Consider the following 25779-nt stretch of genomic DNA (forward strand, 5'->3'; position numbering starts at 1 on the left):
GTGTTGTCCTCAGACAAAACTCTGAGTCTGCTAAATATATCACTCTTCCTTGCAACAATATTAATAGATAAAAATATATATAAATATGTAGCCCAGCTTATTGCAAAAATATTAAATTAACAAATAACTAGAGCGTATATTCGTATATTATGCACGAGGATGTATAAGATGAGTGTGAGTGCTACATGTGGGTGAGTGTAGCGGGAGTCGCTAGAGGGAAGGCAGCCAGGCAACTAAGAGTTAGTGTGGACCGTCGCTCTAGAAGGTGCACTACACGCTGCTCCTCACTCCTACCTCTCTCTTGTATTTTCCAAAACAGCATAATATTTTTGTTTAAACTATGGTGAATGTGTTAAAGGGAATCCTCATTAAATGGTAAGCGTGTGATGGGTTTTCTGTTTTGAAAATGTATGTTAATAAAAGCAAAGGTGTCATTTGCGCAAATAACTGCGAGAAAGTTCCATTTACGTCAAAATTAACCAAAAATTAGATGAATGCATTGAACTTGTAAATGTTTAACATCTAACTATTGCCTCTAGTTCTATAGGTTTGAGATTTGTTCATCATAATGTGTTCGTTGCTGGGCTAATTTTATTTGTATTAAATGGTAAAATGGGTTGTTAATACAGTTTTTGGCGATTAATACATTTTCATAACACTACTAACACAGCTTTTGAGATCCAAGCGTAAAGTATCTTTATATAACCATACATACTGAGCACTGTAATATTAGCTTTTATTTATCTGATGTATAATATTCACTATTGAAAGTTGCACAGGAAGTGGGAGCGGCAGTAAAAAAGCTAACCAGACCCTGGGAATAATCAAGCGAACCTTTGACTTTAAGGAAAAGAATGTAGTTGTTCAGCTGTATAAATCTCTGGTGTCCCGGGATTATTTCTATAAATTACCTGGATTATTGTATCCAGACATGGAAACCTCATCTTCAGGAGGACATAGCTGCTATAGGAAAAGTGCAACACTGGGCAACAAAAATCATTCCAATGTTATGTCAACTCACTTTTACAGTCCCCGTGGCGTAGTGGTTAAGACGCTCGCCTGGCGTTTCACGAACGTTTGTCATGGGTTCGTATCCTGGTCGGGGATAATTTACTGGGCGCAAATCCTTAATTGTAGCCTCTGTTTAACTCAACAGTAAAATGGGTACTTGGTTGTTAAAATGATTCTTCGCGGGAGTTGTATTCCAGGGAACATAGGATTAAGGATTGGCCCAAAACACTACGCGTACTAGTGGCTGTACAAGAATGTAAGAACTCTTGTATATACAGGGGTACCTCGGTTTAAGAGTTTAATCCATTCCTGGAGACAGCTCGTAACCCGAAAACTCGTAACCTGAAGCTAATTTCCCCATAAGAAATAATGGGAAATGAATTAATCCGTTCCTGACTACCCAAAAGCCTCCCTTCAAACTAAATTTTATACCTAATTCATCCAAATCTACACTACAAAAGTATGTTCAAGTTATTACTTACCCTTGCTGATAACTGCTGTTGGCATATGGAAGATGGTGAGGGGGGGGGGGGGGAGGAGGAGAGGTGTAACTGTTTGGAAGGGGAGTCCCGTTCCATTATAACATCAGGCAGTGAAGAATTTTCTGGAGTGCATTCTCTGGCATGTTTTGCCTGCATACCACTAGGTCCTGGTTGTGGCTCACTGCTTGATTTTCTCACTTTTCTCACAAGGAAATGTTCCATTGAAGATTGTTTTTTCCTTCTTTGCAGCACCTGTCTGTAGTGAGGCATCACATTGTCATTAAAAAGATCAATGCAACGGCCTGCTACAGCTTTATCTGGGCGATTCTTTTCAGCAAAACTTTGCAGTCCTTCCCATACTGCACACATTTTCTTAATTAATGAGGAAGGGACATTTTCTGCTGCCTCCTCCTCTTCCCCTGAAGATTTGTTGTACTGCCTAGCTAGTTCAACAACATGAGTACCATTTTCATGCTTACGAATGATCTCTTGCTTTCCTCTATTGTCATTCTCACATGCTATTTCTTGCCTTGAACCTTACCACTGGCTTTCTTGGGACCCATTGCGAGATATATAATAACTTTTATGCTCAAATGGCCAAATATCCGACAAAACTGTAAATCCTTGTGAAGAATTCAGGCGGGATAGTCACTGGACGCAAGGCACGGTAAACTGAGGCGCGATCGCCGTGCCACCACGTGCTGGGTCGGCCTGTACGCGTATTAACAAACTTGTCACCCGATGCAATGCTCGTATCGTGATGCAAATTTTCCAAACAAATCGGGGTTGTTACGCTAAAAATTTGTAAACAGGGACGCTCGTAACCCAGGGTTCCATTGTATTCTAAAAAAAAAATATACAGTATACAGGTACAGTATTCTAAACGTATCGGGAACAGTTGAACGCCACAGGACTAACAACATTGCAAACCAGGCATGACAGGGCAGATCTCATTGAAACTTGAAATACTGAACAATTTGAAGGATGTTGATCCAGACAATTTCTTCAAAAGGTCAGATGTAACACAAACAAGGCTCAATGGTTTCAAGCTCAACAAGCCACAATGTGGGACTGAGAACAGGAGATGCTTCTTCACCCACAGGGTTATTAAACCATGGAACTACCTACCCACAGAAGCCATAAATGCCAAAACTGTAATTTTAAAAACTGAAAATTCCAAAGTTAGAATTTAAAAAAAATCCAGCTTGAAAAAATCAGGGCAAATGGGGGGGAGGGACCGTTGACAAGCTGATGGCTTCCTATTCTCGTCAAAGCCACTAGTGTGTTAGTGGCCCTCAGGTAATTTCAGGTATAATATTGTAAAATTTGGTTAAATGGCTCTACTTGATGGCTTACTCTGAGAGTTGATGGTACTGGTACAGTACCAAGGTGGTAATCCTAAGTCTGTTGGGGGAGAAAAGTAATTGTGGGAAGTGAGTAGCATGTACACCTTACTAATGTAACCTTACTAATGCTAGCATAATGGAGTACATGAGCCCTATAAATATTTTTGTATATAGTATTGTAGCCCTGGGAGTTTGTATAGTGCTACCACGGTCCCAGTATACATTTTAGAGACTTAAGCTATCATCACTAACAAGGTACACTGCAGTTTACCTGAATTTTCCTGAGTGCCACCATCAATCTAGTAGCTTCACCAAGGACAGGAAGCGGTGGCTTGTTAAAGATCCCTCATTTTTTAGGGGAATTTTTCCCAACTAGATTTTGAACTGCAATAATGTCATTGCATATACGACTTCGGTTGGCAAATGGTTCTGTGGGTTTATAACCTGATGGGTGAAAAGGCATCTCCTGTTTTCTGTCCTACATTGTGACTTGAGCTTAAAGCTTTTCCGCTTTGTATATGTTTAACCTTTTAAAGAAGTGGTCTGGATTAATATCCTCCAAATGTTCAGTATTATAAAGGTTTTGATGAGATCATCCTGTCATGCCTGGTTTGCAGTGTTAGCCTTGAGGCCCTCAACCATTCCTGATACAAGTTGACTTAGTTCAGAGATAATTTTGTCACTACATTGTACTTTCTTCAAAGCAGATATGTCCTTCTGAAGATGTCTCCATGCTTGGATACAGTAGTCCAAATTAGGGTGCACCAGAGATTTGTAAATTTAAATAACCACATTTTTTCCTTGAAGTCAGTGTCATTTCACTATTCCTAGCGTTTATTTTTTTTTTTTTTTTTTAAATCATGCTTTAAAGGTACAATTGCAATTGCACATTTGTACAATGGTTATGCATCCATGTATGATTATCTACGTTTATTATTGGCTTTACAAGAATTCGACATAACTTGGTCCTTTTATCAAATTTAAATTGTAATTAGCCATTATATTACTGCAATTGTTTTATACATACAATATGTATCAAAGTTGTTAAAAAAAATCTTTACTGAATGTCTTTTGTAGAAGTTCTGTACAAAAATCTAACCCAGGGACTCCTTCACTTAACAAGAATTGTGGCTATACAGTATGTAATAGATACAGGTCCATAGGGCACTTTGAGTTGCTCTGAAGTTTTGAAAGTTAAAATTTCAAGATAAGCATATACATGACCTCATGTCAACTGCAGTCTTTGTTAATATACAGTGTTGTAAAATGTCATCACAAAAAATAGGTCGATTCAACAGATACTGAGGCAATATTAAAATTGCAAAATTTTAGTGGACTTAAAAACTGATATTAATTTTATGGCAAAATTTATGAATTGAAAGTGATGTTTTTATAAAATGGCACTGAAATGAATGCTATACAGTACTGCATATGCAAAATCCATGAAGATGTTAATAACAAAATATAGTGTCCGAAGCATTATACGCATATAGTTGTGCATCATCGTGTCCGCACACCTCTAGCTCTTAATCTCCAGACAGTAACACACATTACCTATTAATATGGCAATTTTACAAACAATAGCTGTATATTTATTGTGATTTATATTATACCTCCCTACATTTTTATATTATTAGGCAACTCCTAGAATGTTCTAATTTACCAGATGGCCATCTCTAGTGACCTGGATAAGGACAGAAACCTAGCAGCCTGTCAAAAGTCCCTCTAACAGGTTCTCAGGGCCAGTGGGAACGGCCCTGGGAACCGGACACCTGCAGGTAATCCTCCAGGTGTACGGAGACTAGCCTTTGAGGTGCACTGTATATTATAATCTAAATGGGTTAAAAATATACAGAATTTTGAAAATGTTTATTTTGGATGACAGGTACACAAAAGGGCATTAACTTAATTTGTCATTTCTTTTATGTGAAATATTGAATGTAATTAGACAAAAATTTATATTTTACGAGGCCTGGTGGTATGTTTTTCCAGTGATCCTGTTATGAAGCAATTTCTTTTGCATCTTGATGAGACTATGAAATTGGGATCAAAATTTGTGCTGGTAGACTTGGATGATTGTCACCTTTTTGTGCAGCCTGAAGTGTATAACAGTTTAAAGGTAAACCTTCTCTTCTATTCACAATACATACTTAGCTTCTGCTATTTTTAGCAAGTATAATTAAAAGGTAAAAGGTTACTTGGTCAGTGGATAAAAATACCATAAATCTTTGATATATATGTATACAAAGTTGATATACTGTACTATACTGACATTTAGTTTTGGGCCTTATTTACTAAGCAATTACTTTGTCATAAAAGAAATTAGGCATCCCTTTGGTTTTAGCTGTATGTCATAATTGCTCGAATTGTAAGTTCAGTTTAAGTTGCTGATACTTATTACACCAGTAGGTCTAATGTTTCCATATCTAAGAGTAATAAGGAATATTGTGGACCCAGCATGCTCCTTTTTTCTTAATCTTTTACATGCCGCTTACTCCTTTCAGAACCTTATTGACGAGCAGTACGAGAAGGTGTATTACAATCAGAAGAGCAGTCTAGAGTAATATACTGTACTAATTTCATTATGACAACACGTGAGTCAGGTGAGATATACAGTATTTTGTTTTGACAATGTAAGGCTTTTATAATGACATTTAATGTCAAAATCTGGTTTTATTTGGAATAGATTAAGGCATTTAGGGCCTCCAGACCCTCCCAGTGAATTCAGTACAGTTCCGGGTGGAGTAGTTTTGTTCTTTGTGTGGTCGAGTGGGCTACAGCAGCTGTCTGGGAATCACTAGAATGCCAGTTCAAGTCACCTTATTGCCCAAAATGGTTTTCTCGTTGATATATCACACCATTGTGATTGCTTTGTGTTCCAAAAAATATTATTAATTTAACTGTGTTCATAAGCTTTATAGTTAAGAATTAACTTTGTGATCTTTGCAAATATTCAGGTAGATTGAAGGATGCTTCATCGAGGCGCATTCTGGATGAGAGTGCAAGGCGGCGGCGAGCACGTAAAGCTCTAGAGGCATTAGAACAAGATAATTTTCATGATGATCCTCATGCTAATCTTGTTATGAGTAAGAAAGCGCCAAAATTTGAAGAATCTCTAGATGGAAGCAGACATAAGGATCGTAAAAGAAAAACAAGGAGTACTGAATATTTTAAACAAAGGTATGTGAAGGATGAAGTTAAAATATTTTAGTTCATAATGCATGTTTCCTTAGAGCAAGAAGGGATGTGTTTTGACCTTATTTAGCATCAGAATATTTGAGGTGTGGAGTTTAGATCGTGAATGATGACACTGAAGAGTGGAGAACTGCGTTTTATAATAAAAATTGCCCGTGGCCAAGTGCTGGAACCTAAGCTGCAAGTTGTAAGCTCTTCCTTTCAAAAGAGGCTTGTGAAGGGCCTTCACAAAGACCAGTAAAAATAACTTTCTCTGCTATACTTGTATCACTACTTTAGTAAACTGGGAAGTGCTCCAGCTGATTTTAGATCAATTTTATGTACCTGCAAGAGATGATACTAGGTCAGAATCCCCCTTCCCTTTCAAAGGCATACACAAGGAGTGAACACCATTTGTAGCTTCAAGAACAAGTGACAAATAATGGAAGGTAAAAATGCATCAAGGCAGGATTCTTATGTGCATCTTGTTGACTGTAGAAATAACTAGGTAGGTTAAACACTTTTCCCATGGTTACTTAAAAATAATTTACACATGCAAATAAAGGGCTTTACATATTGCTGAAACAATTATAAGTTGGGGTTTCTGTGGTGGTCGGAAGTAAAATTTGTTCGTTACTTCTGTATATTTAAAATCATTGAGAGCTCTAGCTAAAAAAATGTTCATGTGTTTTACAGATTTCGAAAGAATTTTCCAATTCTACTTGAAGAAGAACAAGCTCTTTACCCAGATGGGCCCAACTATCTTACTGTGCAAGCACCACCTTCCAAGTTACCCGAAAGACGTCTTTGTTCAGTTTGTGGTTTTCCTGCACCTTACACATGTATTCCATGTGGGGCACGATATTGTTCTACAAAATGCCTGTCCACTCATGAAGATACAAGATGTCTGAAGTGGACAGCATAAGCTTTTTTATAAATAGTAGGTTGAGTAATTAACAATTAAGTGCATTTGAAAGTTTATTGAATGTCAATTCTTCCAAATATAAATTTACTATTAAAACAAATCCACATATACAAACATCAGTGTCTGTTGTATGAATAAATTTACACTACATATAAAAAGATGACTAAACTTTAACAAAAAAAAAAAAACAAGATTTAGCAGCAATATTTCACTTGAGCAGTGACTAGTAACATTGACCTAGGTTGTTTATATATTGAACCTGCTGTTTTAAACTTATCATTTAACTTGTGCTTTTCTTAGAGCTACATTTAATTTTTCAAAATAAATATTTATCTGTATTTTACAAGTGCTGTAAACCTTATTTGGGACAAGTGTCAATGAACAAAGTGTGGAGAGCAGGTCCTATAGTTAGCCATGTGTGCTGTGCTCCCAGTACTAAGGATGGAGGTACAGTACACGCATCTTTGTAATTACCCAAATAGTTATTCCATAATTATATACTAATTGTGTATCATGGTGTTTAATAACCTAACCAGTACTTAGACCTAAATCCAAAAAAACAGCATGAACAGAATCAAATTTTTTTTTAAGTTTGTGCTTATTTGAAATGTAATACTATTGAGGTTTGAAAGTATATCATGAAAAGTCAGGGGCTACTACTATTTTTTTTTTTTTTTTTATTCTGTGGTACCTATAGCCCAATCACATTCCATATGTACATGAAAATAACACAAGAAATCTCTTCGTGGATACTTTACTTTTCCCTGTATCAGCGCTCTCCCAGTAACTTTCACTCTTATTTCCACAAAAATACAGCTTAAAATTATGGAATATTAGTTTCAAAATGCTAAAAACTATATATACACTAATGGCATTTCACCAATTCTCATTCAACAAACATGAACAACTTAGAATAATACTATCCACACTTACTCAACATTGTACAGTACTTCACTTTGAAAATTCAGCATTGTTGCAATATCTGGATATGCATTATAAATAAAACCAATTTTGTGAAACTTACAAAGGCTGCTACTGTTTCTGGAATGCTAACATGTTAAAAAAAACTTGGCGCATTAGTTTAGCAATTCCTCAGTATCTTATAATCCTGCTTAACAATTCTCCTGTTCCTAATCAACTATAAGGGAAACAATATATTACTGTCATAAAGCTTATGAAACTTTAATGTTAATTATATTAGGTTTTAGAACAAGAATTGCCATCACTGGTGTCCATCAAACACTGGTCAGTGTTATCTTCCATAGTCTCGCTATCAACTTCAGATGTAATATTTTCTTCACTTTTTGCTGGAACTTCAACGCAAGTATTAAGTTTATTGGAAGTTTTATGTTGAATTATACATGTTTCTTCAGGATCCTGCATATCATCATTTGTACCACTGCTACCATTACAATGCATTCCTCTGTCGCTGAGAGTGTCCTCCTCCTCATCTTCATCAAAATACCTCTCTTCCTCATCTCTTTCACGAATATCAAGGGGATCATAATCATCACTGGTATCTATTTGACTGAAAAATAATTATAATGTAAATGTATTAAAAAGTCATGTACATAGTTAAGGTGACAGTGTCAGACCACGGAGGAAAATTGAAACAGGAATTTCCTTAAGTACTTTCGTATATTAATACATCTTCAGAAGGAGTGATTCCTTCTGAAGATGTATTAATATACGAAAGTACTTGAGGAAATTCCTGTTTCAATTTTCCTTCGTGGTCTGACACTGTCACATTTTTAATCACATGTTTATTTTCGTGATTTACACACACACTTTATGAAATAGAACCTTAACACTAAGACCTGAACCAGAAAGCATTTGTTTTAGGCAGACAATGACCTTTGCTGGTCACAAGTAAGCTTATTCAACTTTTTATTGTAAACATAGTGTAAATCTCATTTCCAATTCTAGTTACCTTACCCATAATCAAATTCATCATTCCCTTTCAAGAAGCTTATATATCCAGCAGAGTAGAACTCTTCCTTAAATAATCGTTTTTTCCCAGAGTCATCTTCGCTATCCACTTCCCCAACATTATCATCATCATCCGAGTCATCTTCTTCAAACATTTCATCCTCTTGGTCTTCTTGTTGCAATTTTATGCTTTTGTCAGTACAGTTATCAATGTGAGCTAAAAGGATGCTTGAAAATCTGTATAAAAGAATAAATTTCAAGTCAATACATGGATTAATAGTTCTTATTGTCATGTCTGTCTTACATGACAAATTTGTTTAGTGATATTGAAGCATTCTGTGAGGCTATGAAGTAAACACACAGTTTGCTGCAAGTTGTGGGAAGGTCAAGATTGTCTACAATCCTCAAAGAACCTCTCCCATATGCACTCCTTTTCTGCTGCTAGTCTCCACTCCACCATCTTCTCAATTTGCACAAGCCATTCAAATATATTTTCTTGTAATAACCCTATTACCCCATACCTCATATCTTAATTCTCTGCCATCACTAACCAGTACTCATCTAGGCCTTTCCCAACCACGTATTCCTCTCGTGCAATAATACTATTAAGTATTTCTTTAATAAATAAATATAATACAAATATTTTGAATATTTTCACTCTTCCCTGTCAATATTTCAACACCAATGAGCAGAAGTTACATACTACCACACAAATCACTTCTTTACTTGCACAGTGACGTTTGTCCCTTTCACAATCCATCTCAACAACCAATCATCTTAATTTCATCCTAAATTGTTTCAATGTTTCTATTGCTAAGGCTAACTACCTCATTTATGCAATAAATTTAAATTTATTGATACCCTTCAGTACTTCATAACACATTGCAATCTTGTTCTTAAACGTTAAGCTAATTCCTTAAGTAATACAATATTATTAACTACTTTCTGTAATATCCGTGTTCATTTATGCTCTCAATACTGACTTGCAGTTTCATCCCTGCATGTTATCTTCCAGCACATCAACCTGGATGTGCTGTAACCTGCAAGTAGGCATTTCTTAAAGATCATGAAAATGATGAATACATTTACCTGATGTCATTGCTATCCATTTTATATCTATCTTCTCTTTCTTCTTGGGTTTGGTGCTTCCCAATAAGGTGATCATATAGCAGTGGATTTCTGCGTTCCATCTCTTTTTCACTGAAATAATCGCCAGTCCTTCGAAGTTTTTGTAAAGCAGCAAATCTCCTGTTTCGAATTATGATTCTGAAGTAGAAATGATATCAATTACTTTTTTGGATAAAGTGTCTTCCTAAATATGCTTACTGGAATTGCTCAGAATGTAAGTGGTCATGTATTCCCTAGATGAAAGAACGCTGATAAAATATAATATCACTATACAGTAATGAAATGCTCATCAATGTTATAATGGTAAGAAGCAAGGAAAAAGAAATCCTCTCGATCTTTTTAATAATAAAGGATGCCGATCTCGTTAAATGCAAATTAGCCCCGTTGAAATAGGAGAATCAACTGAGCACTTCCAACCATTTAAATGTGATTCATTTGCATGTTGTATATACAATATTTATCTATGAACTACCATATCTAGTGGCCTCTTCCTAATTTCAAATGACAAATTTTCAAGTTGCATACAAAATAGTGTACCTAACTAAGAGAGACACAAGCAGACATTTATTTCTCCAAAGCATTTTTGGAAAACAAATAATACTTTGAGGCAGAAGATACAGCTTTCACCAGTGATGCAGGGACTATGACATCCCTGCAAGATAATTTCAAGTTCTTTGAGAATCACTGGAGCCAGTCAGTCAAAACATGGATATCCTTCAGTTATGTTTGCAAGCTCCATACACGATTCTGTCAGTGGTTGAGTAATTGTGAAGGCAGGATCTTCCCACTATAAGTCCACATTTAACTGGGTTGTAAAGTTTATCGTTCTCCATAAAATTGGTGATTTGTTTCCTAATAATTTTTTCAACAAATTTAATTATATGTGATGTCAGTGCAACCAGTCTATAGATTTTAGCCAATGCTTTATTACCACCCTTGTACAGTGGAGCTATAACTACTGGTTTTAAGTGCTTTGGTATATCTCATGTATCCAAGATTTTTCTACACCAAGTGCTAATACTACTGGTACATTACATTTAGTTAATGCATAAGGAATTTTAGGAGTCAGGACCAAGGGATGAGAGTATGGGCATGTTGTAGATGGGCATTTCGTTTTCAAAGTCCACTATATTAATATCAGTTATACTGTCAGTTTTGGATATCTTTCATAAAGAAACTGTTCAAATCTTCAATTTTCATGTTTATTGTATTCTTTGTTGTTCTCTGTGTATGACCCTTTGCTTGTAAGTATAGATTAAATACTGGTGGAGGTTTTTTATTGTTATTTTGCAAGTGAAAAAATGTATTTCAGAGTGGTCATATTGGTAATGTTAATGGGGTTCAATGAGGCATGAACACACCAACCAAATGGTGTGTTCACACAAATTAACATATTTGCTATTCTAGCTCAATTTATTTATATATATCAGTACTCCAATAACTTCCAAGCACTGGCATTGTTCAAAGATGTATCTCCTGTATGACTGCCCTAAGGATGCACCATGGCTCAATATTCCTCTAGAAGTGGCACAATAATATAGCACAGCAAAACTATTTAAGGATACAAATATCTGAAACATGATTTTGGTTATGGGAATGTGTCATGCTATGAATGAGCTAAACTGCAATCCCTTCTTTCCTTCAGAAAAATAATGATGTCTGACGACTTAACGTTTAGGGAGCAGAACCAAGCAAATATACTGTCGGCTAAAAAAATTATAGGATGGATTACGAGTACCCTCAGATCCAGGGATCCCAACGTAATGCTCATACTATTCAAATCACTGGTGCTGTCCTGCCTTGAGTACTGCTCAACACTCACTTTCCCCCTTCAGAGCAGGAGAGATTGCTGAAATAGAGGTATACCCTGGAAACACAAACCGTAATTGTCTCTATTTTCCGCTTGTTACAACTTGTAATAAAGTTGTTACATCTTGGCTTAATGTGTTTATGACATATTAGAACACTGTTACAACTTGCTATATTGGTTGTTATAACTGGTTAGGTGTTAAAACTTGCTCGAACGTTGTACCAACGTCGTAGTTTCAACGTGTGCGTTTGGCGGGTACAGAGAACATATACGGCATACATAACCACGATAAAGCACTTAAATTATTGGGATCATCTCAAAGCTCTCGAAATGTACTGTACTCTCTAGAATTGAAATAAGAGAGGTATCAAATAATGTATACATGGAAGGTACTGGAGAGCCAGGTCCCAAATTTGCACAGTAAAATAACATACTGGAGTGAATGGCATGGAAGGAAATACAGAATAGAGCCAGTGAAGAGTGGAGGTGCCATAGGCACACTCAGAGAACACTGTATGAACATCAGTTGTTCATACAGTGTTCATACAGGTCCACAGTTGTTCAATATCCTCCCAGCAAGTATAAGAAATATTGCCGGAACAAAAGTCTTCCAGAAGAGACTGAACAGTTTTCTTCAAAAAGTGCCGGACCAACCGGGCTGTGGTGGATATGTGGGCCTGCGGGCTGTTCCAAGCAATAGCCTGGTGGACCAAGCTCTCACAAGTCAAGCCTGGCCCTGGGCTGGGCCAGGCTTGGGGAGTAGAACAACTCATAACCTTATCCAGGGTACAATGTAAATTAGTAATTATCAAAATGTATTAAGCCAATATGTCTATATAGGAAAATAGTCTAACTATGTTATAGTATTTTGTATGAGATTGATAATAGTTAAGAGCAGGTTAAACAAGTTCTTAAGGTAACAGCAAAGGTTCACACGCTCCACACTAAAATAAGCGAGCCCCTTACTTGCTTGTGTGTTCATTCTTATGCTTCAGTGCTTCACTAAGATAATAGTCTACTTCAGGATCACCTTCATATGTCAAGAAATACTGAAGATGCTCTCTCTCTAGTTGCTTTCCAAACCTGTGAAAAAAATTTATACAGTACAAGTAAATACTGTAGAACTACTGTATCTTTCCCTACTGAATGTTTGGATCAAGTAAATAAAAATAAAATATCACTTTTAGTTTATGTAAAGCTCATTTCTGAGCAAGTTGCCCCAATAGGTATACAGTATCAACAAGACTGCACCTTGTTAGGCTCACTGCAAAATCAGGCAAACACATATTGGCACTGATGATATAAGAATATTGTGCAGTGCCCTTGTAGGACCATGGAGGCGATCACTGGGGGCCATAATCAAATTGAACATGGTAACAGCAAATTCAGAAGTCAAATTCAAATTGTTTTTATGCCCAAATTAATCAGGCAGTGTCATCACATACATGTCCCCTCAAACTAAGGTCAAATTAGCCTAACTACCAACACAAACAAGCCACCTAATTCCTGACCTGCAACCAGGAGGCAGCCCTAACCATGCCACAGTCTGACCATTGATATAATGCAGAATCAGAGGTAACAAAATGAGGGATCAGGAAGGCAGGGTCAGGGAGCAGCAGCATAACTCTCAGAAAACTTTGTTCTCATAAATATAACCACTCACTAAAAATAATAATTAAAATTAAAATGTGTTCAAGTGGTCATGAAAGCAGCAGCCTGATATTTCCTATATTTGGTGGTTGTGGAATCATGGGTACCAAAGTATGCATAACAGCCTCGGCCTTGCCTGATGCGATGACTAATGGACATAAGCCTATCAAGGAGAACACAGAGTACAGTAGTCCCTGAAAAAAGGGAAACAGGCAGGTACTAAGCAAACATCTGATTCCTTCTCTGGAATTCTTAAGAATTAATTTCCTTGCAGGATGTCTTATAAAAAATGCCTCAAGTTGTGAAGCAGATCATGAGCCTAGAAATGCATGTGGCTGATTCAGTACAAACAACCAGGCATACTACATCATGAAGAGTTGTGCCTCTTGCCACAGTGCTTTACCATAATGAACAACAGTTGAGATGGAGAACATTAGGTCACAAAGACCTATGACAGGTACCAGGTCCCCTACCACTAACCAAATGTTTGAAATGAGGCCCAATAATCAAATAGGAGTTCAGCATCATCTTCAGTCGATTAAGGTGCGTCTGGGATCATCCTAGACGTGAGTTCGAACCCTCATCATGGGCCCTTGTGGATTTATTCATTTGATATATCACGCTATTGTGATTTCTGTGTGTTAAAGAGCGAATCCATTCTTGTACACACGACACCAACAAACTCAGGCCGAGAATCTAGGAAAATAAAACCTTGCACACATACTAAATACTCCACTTGAACAGATTTGTACTGGATCCCATTCACAGCAACCGACAGTCATGTTGTATCTAGTGTTTACCGTTTTCTGTTTTATACCAAATATTATTATATTTTATTTTATTTAGTATCTCAATTAGTTTTATTTTTTTCCACATCTTGCTCAAAACATTTGTGTATTAATGGCTTTATACGTAGTACTGTATATACTAGCTCTATAGAAATCCAACATTCTGTTTGTACATACAATAGTGGCCCCATGTGGCTGCTGTACGGGCATTCATGCTGCCATGAAAGTCAGAGGGAAGCTCCAGCAAGTTAGTACTTACAATGATTTTGTGCATGAAGGGGGTACATGGGGATCTGGGAGAATATTCGTAAAGCTGGAACTCCCTGTAAACCAGACAGGGACCTTAGGACCCAACCAAATAAGTAATTCCATTCACTTTAATAAATTATTTGGTTGGGTTTAAGGTCCTAAGGTCCTTGTCTGGTGTATGTAACTGTAACAGCTCAGAAAAAAAAAAATACTGTATAATATTAGAAGTATAATAGAGTATTTGAGAGAGAAAATGTATGGAGCATCAAATGGTGCTATAATGTGTCTGTAGTCAGAACTAAAGAACCTAAACACACTGCACACACCTGTTTAATTTTTTCATCCTTGTATTAAAGATATTTAACATTGTACTGACATTTAGATTATTTAAAAACACAAAAAAATACTTAAATTCTAAGACTGAAAATAATTTTATTCACCCAAATACTGTACATTACTTTTTTCTTGTATTTTCTTTATGAATCACAGTTTGTTGGGCAACTCTAAATTATAATACCAATACCTAACACTGACCTGTATAAAAACTGCCCTGGCTTCTCATCAAGAAGTTTTTCAACTATATCCTTTCTTTCTTGATATGTTAGGTCTGGTTCATACCTCTGCTGGCTCTTCAAAATAATAGTACTGGCAGCCATGTATTGGATGATGCGATCTCTTAATGATACCACTGGTGTAGCACTCTCCACATTCTCACTTGCTTTGTCCAAATTTCTCTGTTGCTTAAAACCTGGCTCATGAGGCTCTCCTGAGTTCTTACTGCTCTCGTATTCTCCCCACATGGTAACTACCTTTACCTGCAACATTATATATTTTAACTTGATGAGGTAAAGTTTAACAAAAAAGATTTATCGTGCTAATTGGAGAGATTATCATGCTAATCCATCTTTCATTATTAGTGGTATGATGCAAATAATTAGTCTGATGAAATACAGTGCCTGTAGTCCACAATAAACCTAAATGTATTAAAAAAACTAAATGAGGTTTACTATTGGGAAAATACAGCTTAATGCTAACATAATATTACTTAGTAAAAGTCAAATGGTGTCTTTAACTTCGGAGGGGTGACTAGTTTGTTATACTGTATATTGATTCTATACTCACCTAGGATATGGTGGTTGTTAGTAGTACTGTATTAACCACCATCTAATGAAAGAGTAAGAGTGTTGTAACTCTTTCACTGATGCCAACTGAAACTAAAACAACGTACTTTTGATATTTGTGCCTTTGGATGTGATTATCTCTGTAAACATTGTTTGCAGGAAATGCATATGTAAAGTGCATGATTAAAGAACAAGCTCTGAGGTTGAGCAAAACAACAGTGGTACAATAAATGATTTTTATTTGAATAAAATGTAAATTGTAAAATATGTAAATGGTAATACTGTTTAAGTAAATTGTATACAGTAGTATGATGAAATTAAAGTGTCAGAAGGTACACCTGTGGTAGTTAATTAACCAAATTTATTACAGGGTACAAAAGTAATCTCAGTAAATGCTAGGTGAGATGAGCAAATTCTGAGGGCATGTCAGCATAAATTAGGTGAACAACTTAAGGGCACAGGTCCCAGTGAATGTAAATGTGAATGTAAACAGAAAATGTAAACTGGTGAATGTAAACTACAGTACTAGGTGCAAGATAATTGAGTCCATAATTGAGTTCGGTTATTCACTGTGACTTGTAACAAATATCACAGTAACCTTGTTACTGTGATACTTGGGTGAAAGTTTTAAATGAAGGTAGAGTTTCCTTCTTTTTGCACTGATTTAATCTTTTGTTTTAATAATGTTATCTTGGAGGCAGATATTGATGTACAGAACAATGTTCACTAGTGTCCCATTTTTCAACTGCTTTTTTAACCACTGTAGTCACTGGATTTTGCATTTAATGCAGCTGCTCTTGTTGGTTGAATGTTGAGTTTGATGCACAGGGCTTCAGTTGCTTCACATTCTAATAAGTAATATAATGTAATATAATAGTGGCATTTCTGCATCTGTTTCACAGATATGACTTTTAATTATTGGGTTTATTATCTCCCAGCAGCACTTGTAGCCAAGTCTGAATCTGTGTATGGCTACTGCAATGTCTCTGGATAGGTTTTTGCCAGGCTTGAAAGAGTAGTACCCAGAGGTTTGTTCGTATCACATCGCAGTGGGTCTCCCTTCCGCTACTTTGGCTCTATGGCTACTTTTGATAGTCGAGAGTATTCTCTTCTTGATTTGCTCCTTAATCTGTGAGAAACTTGGAGGTATTTTAACCTGCCACTGCTTTGTACAACAAAGCAGTGGCAGTTTTTGCTAGTAAGTCTGCCTTTCCATTACCATCTATGCCAATGTGACTTGGTATCCAATTTAGGGTGATTGAGTCCTAAATTGTGTGGGTGCTCCTATATGAAATTCTATATGTAAGATTTCAGTGATGAGTTTTATATTATTGTTGTGCTGGCAGGATAACAATGCCTGGAGCGAAGATTTAGTCAGTATGAATGATGACATCTTGTAAATTAGTCTCAATTGTATAATTTATGGCCTCTTTCAGGGCATACAGTATAATTCTGTTTACAATGTTGAGCACCCACTATTCATGCTCCAGTAAGCTTCATGGTTGTTAGTGTAAACTGCTGCCCCAGCAGAAGCTCTTTCTTGATCAACTGATCCATCTGTGAAGATGTGAGTGGTTGTCAGTCTTGAGATGCTTTCCATTTGTTGTTCTATGATTACTTTGAGCCTCTGGGAATCACAAGCCGATTTTCTAACTGGTAATCCTTGAATGATTATCTTTATACTCAATTCTTACCATGTAGGAGGCTGCCGAAAGCGTTGATATGGGCAGTCTTCTCCTTTGTTTCTAATGGTCCGGTTCAAGTCCCTTCAAGATTCTCTAGAATCTTGAATAGATTATCCGTCCATGTACTTGTTCTATATTGAAGGTTTCCGTGAAGTGATCTGTTTATGCTATCTTTGATTGACAGTCTGGTGGCAGTTCCAACAAATTTTGCTGTTATGGTGGCTATTCATTATTTGATCGTGTTTTCTAAGGCTGGCAAGTTGGTTTCCATTCTTAGATTTTCTTGTCGCATCCACACAGGTGCTCCCAGCATTGTTCTGAGAGGATCATTTTGTGACACTTCGAGTTTCTCCCATTGATTATCACTAGAGATGTGAGAGCAGGAGCAGCATAGTCGATGAGTGATGTAACTGCTTGAACATAGTAAATTTTGAGTACTGGTAGAGTTGCACCATCTCTAAGACTTGTTAGGGAGTGCAAAGCTGAGTTTCTGGCTTTGTAACATTGCCAAAGATATTCAATTTCTTGAGTGAATTTCAAATGGCTGTCTATTATGACTAAGGTATTGAAAAGAGGTAACCCACTCAGTTTAGTGTCCTTGTATTGCGAGTATGATGTCTCGAGTTCTCATTTTAACAGCCATTGCTTTGGTTTTATTGCTGTTTATTTTCACTGCTGTGTTCCACTACCCTGAAGATGATGTCGATGCATTTTTGTGCATGATTCCTGGTGCCTTTTGATGATGACCACAAAGTCATCTGCATAGTTAAGTAGTTTGGCTTTTGGTAACTTGAGCTTCATGAAGTGTTCCATGAGATAGTTGAAAAGGAAGGGGCTTAGTATTCCTCCCTGCAGAGTCCCATTTTCCAGCCTTTTTGAGGAGGATGTTTTTCCTTGAAATTTGATTTTAGCTTCTCTGTTGAGCAGACCTCCTTTGGCAAAGGCAAGAGCATGTCCTTTGATTTCCTTATCTACCAGGCAGCACAATGTAACTAGAGCATTGGCTAGCTCGAAGGCTTTTTCAAGGTCTAGAAAAATAAGAATTCCTGGTTTGTCATTGATTTGATCCAGAAGGGAGGTAAGGCATTCTGTGGTTCCCACACCTTTTCTGTAAGGAGTGTAGTTTTGGTGCCAAGTTTTGAGATTCCTGAAATTTAGTCCAATCTACTTTGATAAAATCCCATCTAGGTTTGGGAACTGGAGGTCTGGGAAGTAGTACTACATTAATAACTGTTTTTGTAGCAAAGTGGTCATTAGTCAGTACATGGTCAACTGACTGATGACAATTCATAAATACTGGTGGAGACAAAAGTGAGGTCCAGCTTTCCCCCCACCATTATGGGTTGGTTCTGTTGAGTTAAGCAGACTGACTTCAGGCTTCATCCAAAAGGAGTTCAATATGTCTTCCATTGGCTTTGGATCTTGGATAATCAAGTAGCAATTCACTATGAGCATTGAGGTCACCCAAGATGATGATAGGTGTGGTGACTGCTATTTCAAAGATTGCAGAGATCCATATTGTGTTCTTTATGGCTCCTGTATACACTGAAGATGGACAGCATTGAGTTCCTCAGAGAGATTAACTCCCATAATTTTTATATCCTCACCACTGTCAGTCAAGTCTGCGATTGGTGTGGCATTGATATGATTTCTTACTAGTATTAAAATGCCTGTGGTGCCACCTTGTGCAATTGGGCGGTGGTAACCTTGATATCCTAGAATATTGATACTTCTTTCAGTCCTGGTAAGTGTTTCTTGAAGTAAAACAATATCAATGTTGTCCTTGAGAGGCACTGCTCTGGGTGTTTGTGCTTTGTTTTTTAATCCTTGGATATTCCAATATATAATTTTGAGATTGTCGTTATTGGCCACTATTCTGTTATACTGTAGTTATGAAAATAAATCTATTAACTTTTATACAGCAGATGGTAAAAAATTACACATTAATATCAGGAGTCCAACATAGGATAAAAACCTTCTCACACACACTGCCATTAAGACAGAACCTGCAGGACTGTCATGAGTAGAGTAGAAAAAAGTAAAATTTAACCGATTTAAAACCTGCCGTGAAAACAGATACAGTACATGTGGTTCAAATCAAATCAAATCAAATGTTTATTTAGGTAAGGTACATACATACAAGAGATTTTACAAAAGAGTGATGGAATTATAGATAGGGCTAGTACATACAATGCCTAAAGCCACTATTACGCAAAGCGTTTCGGGCATGAAAAACTTAAATGACTAAAGCTTAATACTAATTGAGCATAAAGAGTAAAATGAAAACATGGAATAAATAAATAAATGTTTGGTTAGTCAGCAATATCCAAATTAGAGGTACTCCATCGACCTATATCCAATATTATCACAATAAGGGGATGGGGGGGTAGGCAAGAGTTATTCAAATTCACTTTTGGCCAGGGGTACCTTACCTTGAAGTTACCTTGAAGTGTTTCCGGGGCTTAGTGTCCCCGCGGCCCGGCCATCGACCAGGCCTCCTCGTTGCTGGACTGATCAACCAGGCTGTTTGACGCGGCTGCGAACAGCCTGGCATAGGAATCACAGCCTGGTTGATCAGGTATTCTTTGGAGGTGCTTATCCAGTTCTCTCTTGAACACTGTGAGGAGTCGGCCAGTTATGCCCCTTATGTGCAGTGGACATATATATAGGCTTGTAGTGGGCTAATAGGTTAATATTTAATTTAATAGAATTAGGTCACTATAAACTGCCTAGCGGGAGTGGTATTGTTAATCTGCAAATAAGTCTTCTGCCTGGCGTTAAGCCGCCTTTGCACAGAAAATATAACAAGACTAAATATCAGTGTATTGATATTTAGTCAATATATAAAAGTATCAATGTAATAAGACTATAAATATCAAGCATTATTGTACTTTCTTGCAATGTGCCTGTAAACATTTTGTTAATTTTGCTAGAAATTAACTTCTTAAAATTATGTTAGAAGGATCTGCCCGAAACGCTATGTATGTTACTGGCTTTACAAGAATGTAAACCTCAATTCTCTGTACTCTCATGAACCCAATGTACTGTACCTTCTTGTATATAAATAAATAATTAAATAAATAGTAATCTATTATACCTGGTTAAGTCGTTTCCTTGTTCCCTATTCTTTTCGATGGTAAGTGGTTTGCATGAAGGGTTTATCCTCACGATGACCGCACGAGTACAGAGGTCGGGAGACGCGTTAATGTTGAGAATGACAAGGTTTCAAAAGTGTTAGTTGTGTTTTGAGGTAGATATTGGAGCAGCCACTAAATTGAGGCGTACCCAGCTGAGGAAATCAGCTGTAGGAGTGTTGACGACTGTGCACAGGCGGCCAGACTCCGTGTCCGCCACAACATTCTTTATCATTACTTTCCATGCCTAACTATTCTATTTTTTTATGCTAAAAAATAATCTGGTTTATCGGAGACAAGAAGCCTATAAATATTAAACGACGTTCACACATTTCCCAGAATCAAGCAGTTTCCCAGTAACCAATGAACGAGCAACGTTGGCCCAACTCGAGTCGTGAGGGTGAGGTTACGAGGCCTTCTGACCACAACACGTACACGACACGAGTCCGTCCCAACGACTACACGCACACCTCTGCCATTGTCATTTCCCGCCCTTGAGGTCATTGGCAGTTGAAATTCTTGTTACCGACGGGAGACATCTCTGTCACGCAGGGGTGCAGTCGCACCTCCACAGATCTCCAGTATCATCTATTGATACTGGTAATGGCTCAAAAAGGCCTCCACTTACGGGCTATTCATGCCTGTGCCACCTTTTGGGTGGCTTAATCTTCATCAATCATCAATCAATTGTGTTACCGTTAGCCACTACGTAAGAATTGCACATAACGCAATGTACTGACCACTATACGATCATGTAATTATACGATCATAGATTTAAAAAGGTTCCCGTTGTGTAGCGATAAGACGCTCGCCTGGCGTTTCGCGAGCGCTTTGTCCTGGGTTCGTATCCTGGCCGGGGAGGATTTACTGAGCTCCAGTCCTTAACTGTAGCCTCTGATTAACCCAACAGTACAATGATTACCTGATTGTTAAACGATTTGGCGGTCGTATTCTAGGGAATATAGGACTAAGGAAGATAGGAAATGGTCACTGCTTGATCGCAAGCGGGGATTTTTCCGGCGGGGGAGAAAGAAACAATTGCGCAGCGCGTTGCGCGGGCAGTTTGGGGCCTGTATAAATACGGGCGCACACTGGGGCTCTGCCTCACTCCGCCTGCCCTCGCCGCTGCCCTCGCAAAGGATAGAGACCAAGGGTAATGTTCCCCGCTCACATTCTACATCCGATTAGGACACAAGCATGTTATAGATTTGGCTTTAAGAATTGGTTCTTATTCCATTTTATTGTTTACGTATATGTTGCTTAGTTGTTATACCCTTTCTTGGTATATGTATTGTTTATATTCAAGATTTATAGTGTTTCGTCTTACCCTGTTATAGTTGCTTTGTGCCTCCTTGCTGTTCTACCGGTTTTCTCCCACCTTTGCTCTTAGCAAAGGTACTTCCCCCTTCCGTTTGCTGGAAGATTCTTAGATTTGTTAGCCCCCCTTCATTGCTACAGTATAATTATTCAGATGCTCTTTATTCATCCAGGATTGTTAATTAAGGTTTCTCTTAATTCCTGCTGCCGGGCTCCCTCCCCCGTTTTTCGTCTCCGTATTGATTCAGCTAAGGTTTTCCCTCTCGTCTGTGCTCTTGCCTGTCACGATAACACTGCACGCCGCTTCTGCCCACCCTTACTGCCTTATATCTTTCAGCCCGGGGGAGGTGAGCTACGCGACAAAAAATCGACGCACGCTCCGACTGGACCAGGTATCGCTTACATGGTCAGGAATCACACTCTTCGGATCCTACAAGCACAGATCCTACAAGCGCTCCTGTCACCAGGCGAGATTTCTCCAGGATCCTACGCGCTGCCCTCTCGGCTTGACTTCAGATGACTACGCCCCGCACCCAGCTGTCTCGGGACGGGCTCGCCACATCAGAAATAATGGCAAACGGCAGGCGGAAGAGTAGTGCCCACATCCTACGTCAGACGGGACGTTGTTGCTCTGCTACATTGAGTGCCTCACGCGGCCAGCTGGCACTCGCCCTTCGGGGGGGGGGGTCCGGCCGCTGGCCTGCGGTGGGGGTGCAGCGCCGGTCCCCAAGTGTCCCGCTGTCCGCAGCTAATACTTTGCCCAGTCTAGGTGCTAGTAAGCCCTACTTGTAGTCACACCCCCTTCTCCTTATCCATTAGGTCTTTTACGGCCTCTTGGCCGGGTACATTACGTGTTATGTGGTCTCTCACTTATTAGTTATTCTTTGTGTCCTGCCTGTTATATCCTAGTGTTATATAATTACTACACATTTGCACTCGGCCTTAATTCTAGTACCAGTTAACCTTTAGGTTTCTGCAGAATTAGTTTCCATGTCACTATAGGCTAAGGTCTCATACTTACTACGGGTGTACCTTTTAAGTTAAATCTAGTCCTCGGACTTGGAATTGTTACTGTTAATTCTTACTTTATATATTTACTTTATATATTTTAATATAAACGTTATATAGTCCTTAAATTATATATTTTGAAACTTTATATAATTACATGTTCAATATTAAGTTTAATAATATCAACTTTGTTATAAGCCTATAATATAAACCGTGTTTAATATAAACTTTATATAATTACTTTATATTTGAACTTTATACATTTACATGTTCTGCAGAATTTAATCTTCAATAAACTTTAACGCCCCATACTGCCAGTATCTTTCTCCCCCTGGTCAGAAAATGGTCACTGCTTGATCGCAAGCGGGGATTTTTCCGGCGGGGGAGAAAGAAACAATTGCGCAGCGCGTTGCGCGGGCAGTTTGGGGCCTGTATAAATACGGGCGCACACTGGGGCTCTGCCTCACTCCGCCTGCCCTCGCCGCTGCCCTCGCAAAACCCCACCCTCCCCCCCTTTGCAAGCGGCTGCTTTTGTACCCCCGTCATGCTTTGCACAGATGTCCCGATTGTCTCCCCACTGCATGTGGGAAGGGGGGTGCAGCGCCGGTCCCCAAGTGTCCCGCTGTCCGCAGCTAATACTTTGCCCAGTCTAGGTGCTAGTAAGCCCTACTTGTAGTCACACCCCCTTCTCCTTATCCATTAGGTCTTTTACGGCCTCTTGGCCGGGTACATTACGTGTTATGTGGTCTCTCACTTATTAGTTATTCTTTGTGTCCTGCCTGTTATATCCTAGTGTTATATAATTACTACACATTTGCACTCGGCCTTAATTCTAGTACCAGTTAACCTTTAGGTTTCTGCAGAATTAGTTTCCATGTCACTATAGGCTAAGGTCTCATACTTACTACGGGTGTACCTTTTAAGTTAAATCTAGTCCTCGGACTTGGAATTGTTACTGTTAATTCTTACTTTATATATTTACTTTATATATTTTAATATAAACGTTATATAGTCCTTAAATTATATATTTTGAAACTTTATATAATTACATGTTCAATATTAAGTTTAATAATATCAACTTTGTTATAAGCCTATAATATAAACCGTGTTTAATATAAACTTTATATAATTACTTTATATTTGAACTTTATACATTTACATGTTCTGCAGAATTTAATCTTCAATAAACTTTAACGCCCCATACTGCCAGTATCTTTCTCCCCCTGGTCAGAAACATAGGATTAAGGACTTGCCCGAAACGCTATGCGTGCTAGTGGCTGTACAAGAATGTAAGACCTTTTGTATATATATAATAAAAAATAAAGTAAGGGAGATAGGGTGTAGTGAGGAGTGAAACGGAGGAGGAAGTAAGGAAAGTAAGGAAGGGGATGGCGTATCACGGACGGAAGAGTCTCGGGAAAATGAACTATCCACTAGTGATGGGAGTGTTCAATCCAATGTGGTGGAAAATGTTGATGGAGAAGCTCAGGAAGCATGGTTTGCAAAAATAGAAGTTAAAGACATAGTTGGGAATAGCAATACATTTGACTGTAGTGGGTATACGAGTGTTGAGCAAGAAGAAGTGTCAAAATATTGGGAGGCTGTGGACAAGCGATGTCGCTTTTCAATGGATTATCAAAGCCGTAAAATTAAGAATCTGAAACTGTGTAATATCTCATATAGAATAGGGTAGTAGCGCATTGCTGTGTATACCTAATTTTACTAAATAAAACAAGGAAAACATTACTGTATCTACGTTGCATTCCTTTCATGTTGGGGGTAATTGTTTCTTTGGCAATGCAATACATTCTTGAAGGACATCATGTTTTGTAACATTAGAACATAAGGATCTTATTATGCTTTCACATGCATTATTCATTTCTTCCCACCTTTTGAAGTGAGAGGATTAATTCATTAACTATCTCACCTATCATTAATCTAATCACCGAAGCTACGTTGATCTCTGAAATTCTATCTCCAATACGCTGTAAGTTCAATCACATCATTATCTCAGTCTTAGTATTTCTTGGGCATCCCAAGATTATTCTCATGGCTTCATTTTGTACTTTCTCCAACTTGTTTAGTCAATCTTTACCAAAACAAGAAAGGACAGGTGCAGCATAATCAATAAGAGATCTCACAATATACTATTTGATTGCTATTGGAATGCGAAATGTAAATTATGATTAATATTTGTGTACTGTATGGATTTGTGAGCCCCTTGAGGGACCTTAAAGAGATGAAGGTAGAAAAAGCCTAAGCTACTATCAAAAAGTAGCTATAAGTTCATCTAATATGCCCATCTCACAGGATGGTTAGTCATACATGGAATCAGAGGAGAAAATACCTGCCTCGACACAAAAATTAGATTAAATTTTACAATAATAACTTCATGATTTTCATGAGCTAAGCAATGAACCATGTAAATATTATAATTATTTTTACCAGTTTCTGTAAGATTCCTCTCAAACAATGTCTTTTTTAGCCATTATCAGCCATTAATGATCATTAATGGATCATTAATGATCATTAATAGATCAGCCATTAGCTGATCTATTAGCCTCCACTACACTCCACGTGCAAAATCTGGGTACAGCACAAGAATATTTTCATCTAGACTTTGGAACGTCTAATAACTTTTGAACGATTATTGAATATAAAAATGATGTGAGCCGAGGTACCCATCTGTACTAACCTTGACCTGACCTATCTGTTGTACTGAGAGCCAATCATATCAATGACTTTTTCATACTTTAATTTAAACTGCATTGCATTCCTGTTGAAATTATGGATTATTTATATGCGTGTTTTGTTTACTACGCAAAAGACATGTGGGTAATTTAGAACGTACTTCCATAAACTGAGGCTGGTAATTGGCGGAAAATAAAAGTTGGTGTGAGGGTCAAGGCGTCGAGGGTCAATATTCACCTTTCTGTTTTCACAGAATCCTTCGAATCCCACACCAAGACTTCATATTGTCAAAATCCCCTGAAACAAATAAAAATGTTCGTCTTTTTATATA

At 37.8% G+C, this 25779-nt stretch overlaps 2 protein-coding genes across 5 annotated transcripts; one reads left to right on the plus strand and one right to left on the minus strand.

Annotated features, from left to right (window-relative positions):
* The first annotated feature begins 220 nt into the window (after positions 1-220).
* LOC123766428 (zinc finger HIT domain-containing protein 1) lies at positions 221-7449 on the plus strand. Of its 2 annotated transcripts, XM_069308193.1 has the most exons (5): positions 221-375; positions 4832-4958; positions 5344-5442; positions 5797-6019; positions 6710-7449. In XM_069308193.1, the coding sequence occupies exons 3-5, from the start codon at positions 5424-5426 to the stop codon at positions 6936-6938; spliced, it is 471 nt and encodes a 156-aa protein (XP_069164294.1). In that variant the 5' UTR covers positions 221-375; positions 4832-4958; positions 5344-5423; the 3' UTR covers positions 6939-7449. The 2 variants fall into 2 exon arrangements, with proteins under 2 accessions (XP_069164294.1, XP_045611485.1); XM_045755529.2 differs by lacking the exon at positions 4832-4958 and having other exon boundaries at positions 230-375.
* LOC123766427 (coiled-coil domain-containing protein 97) lies at positions 6979-20841 on the minus strand. Of its 3 annotated transcripts, none has more exons than XM_069308192.1 (7): positions 20396-20841; positions 15615-15706; positions 15111-15307; positions 12772-12888; positions 9957-10133; positions 8874-9104; positions 6979-8466 (listed from the first exon to the last, which is right to left on the minus strand). In XM_069308192.1, exons 3-7 carry the CDS (start codon positions 15290-15292, stop codon positions 8136-8138), a joined length of 1038 nt encoding a protein of 345 aa, XP_069164293.1. In that variant the 5' UTR covers positions 15293-15307; positions 15615-15706; positions 20396-20841; the 3' UTR covers positions 6979-8135. The 3 variants fall into 3 exon arrangements, with proteins under 3 accessions (XP_069164293.1, XP_045611482.1, XP_045611483.1); XM_045755526.2 differs by having other exon boundaries at positions 15027-15307; positions 20396-20835; XM_045755527.2 differs by lacking the exon at positions 15615-15706 and having other exon boundaries at positions 15027-15307; positions 20396-20837.
* Positions 20842-25779: the final 4938 nt, after the last annotated feature.

The sequence above is a fragment of the Procambarus clarkii genome, chromosome 62, assembly GCF_040958095.1.
Source record: "Procambarus clarkii isolate CNS0578487 chromosome 62, FALCON_Pclarkii_2.0, whole genome shotgun sequence".
Lineage (NCBI taxonomy): Eukaryota > Metazoa > Arthropoda > Malacostraca > Decapoda > Cambaridae > Procambarus > Procambarus clarkii.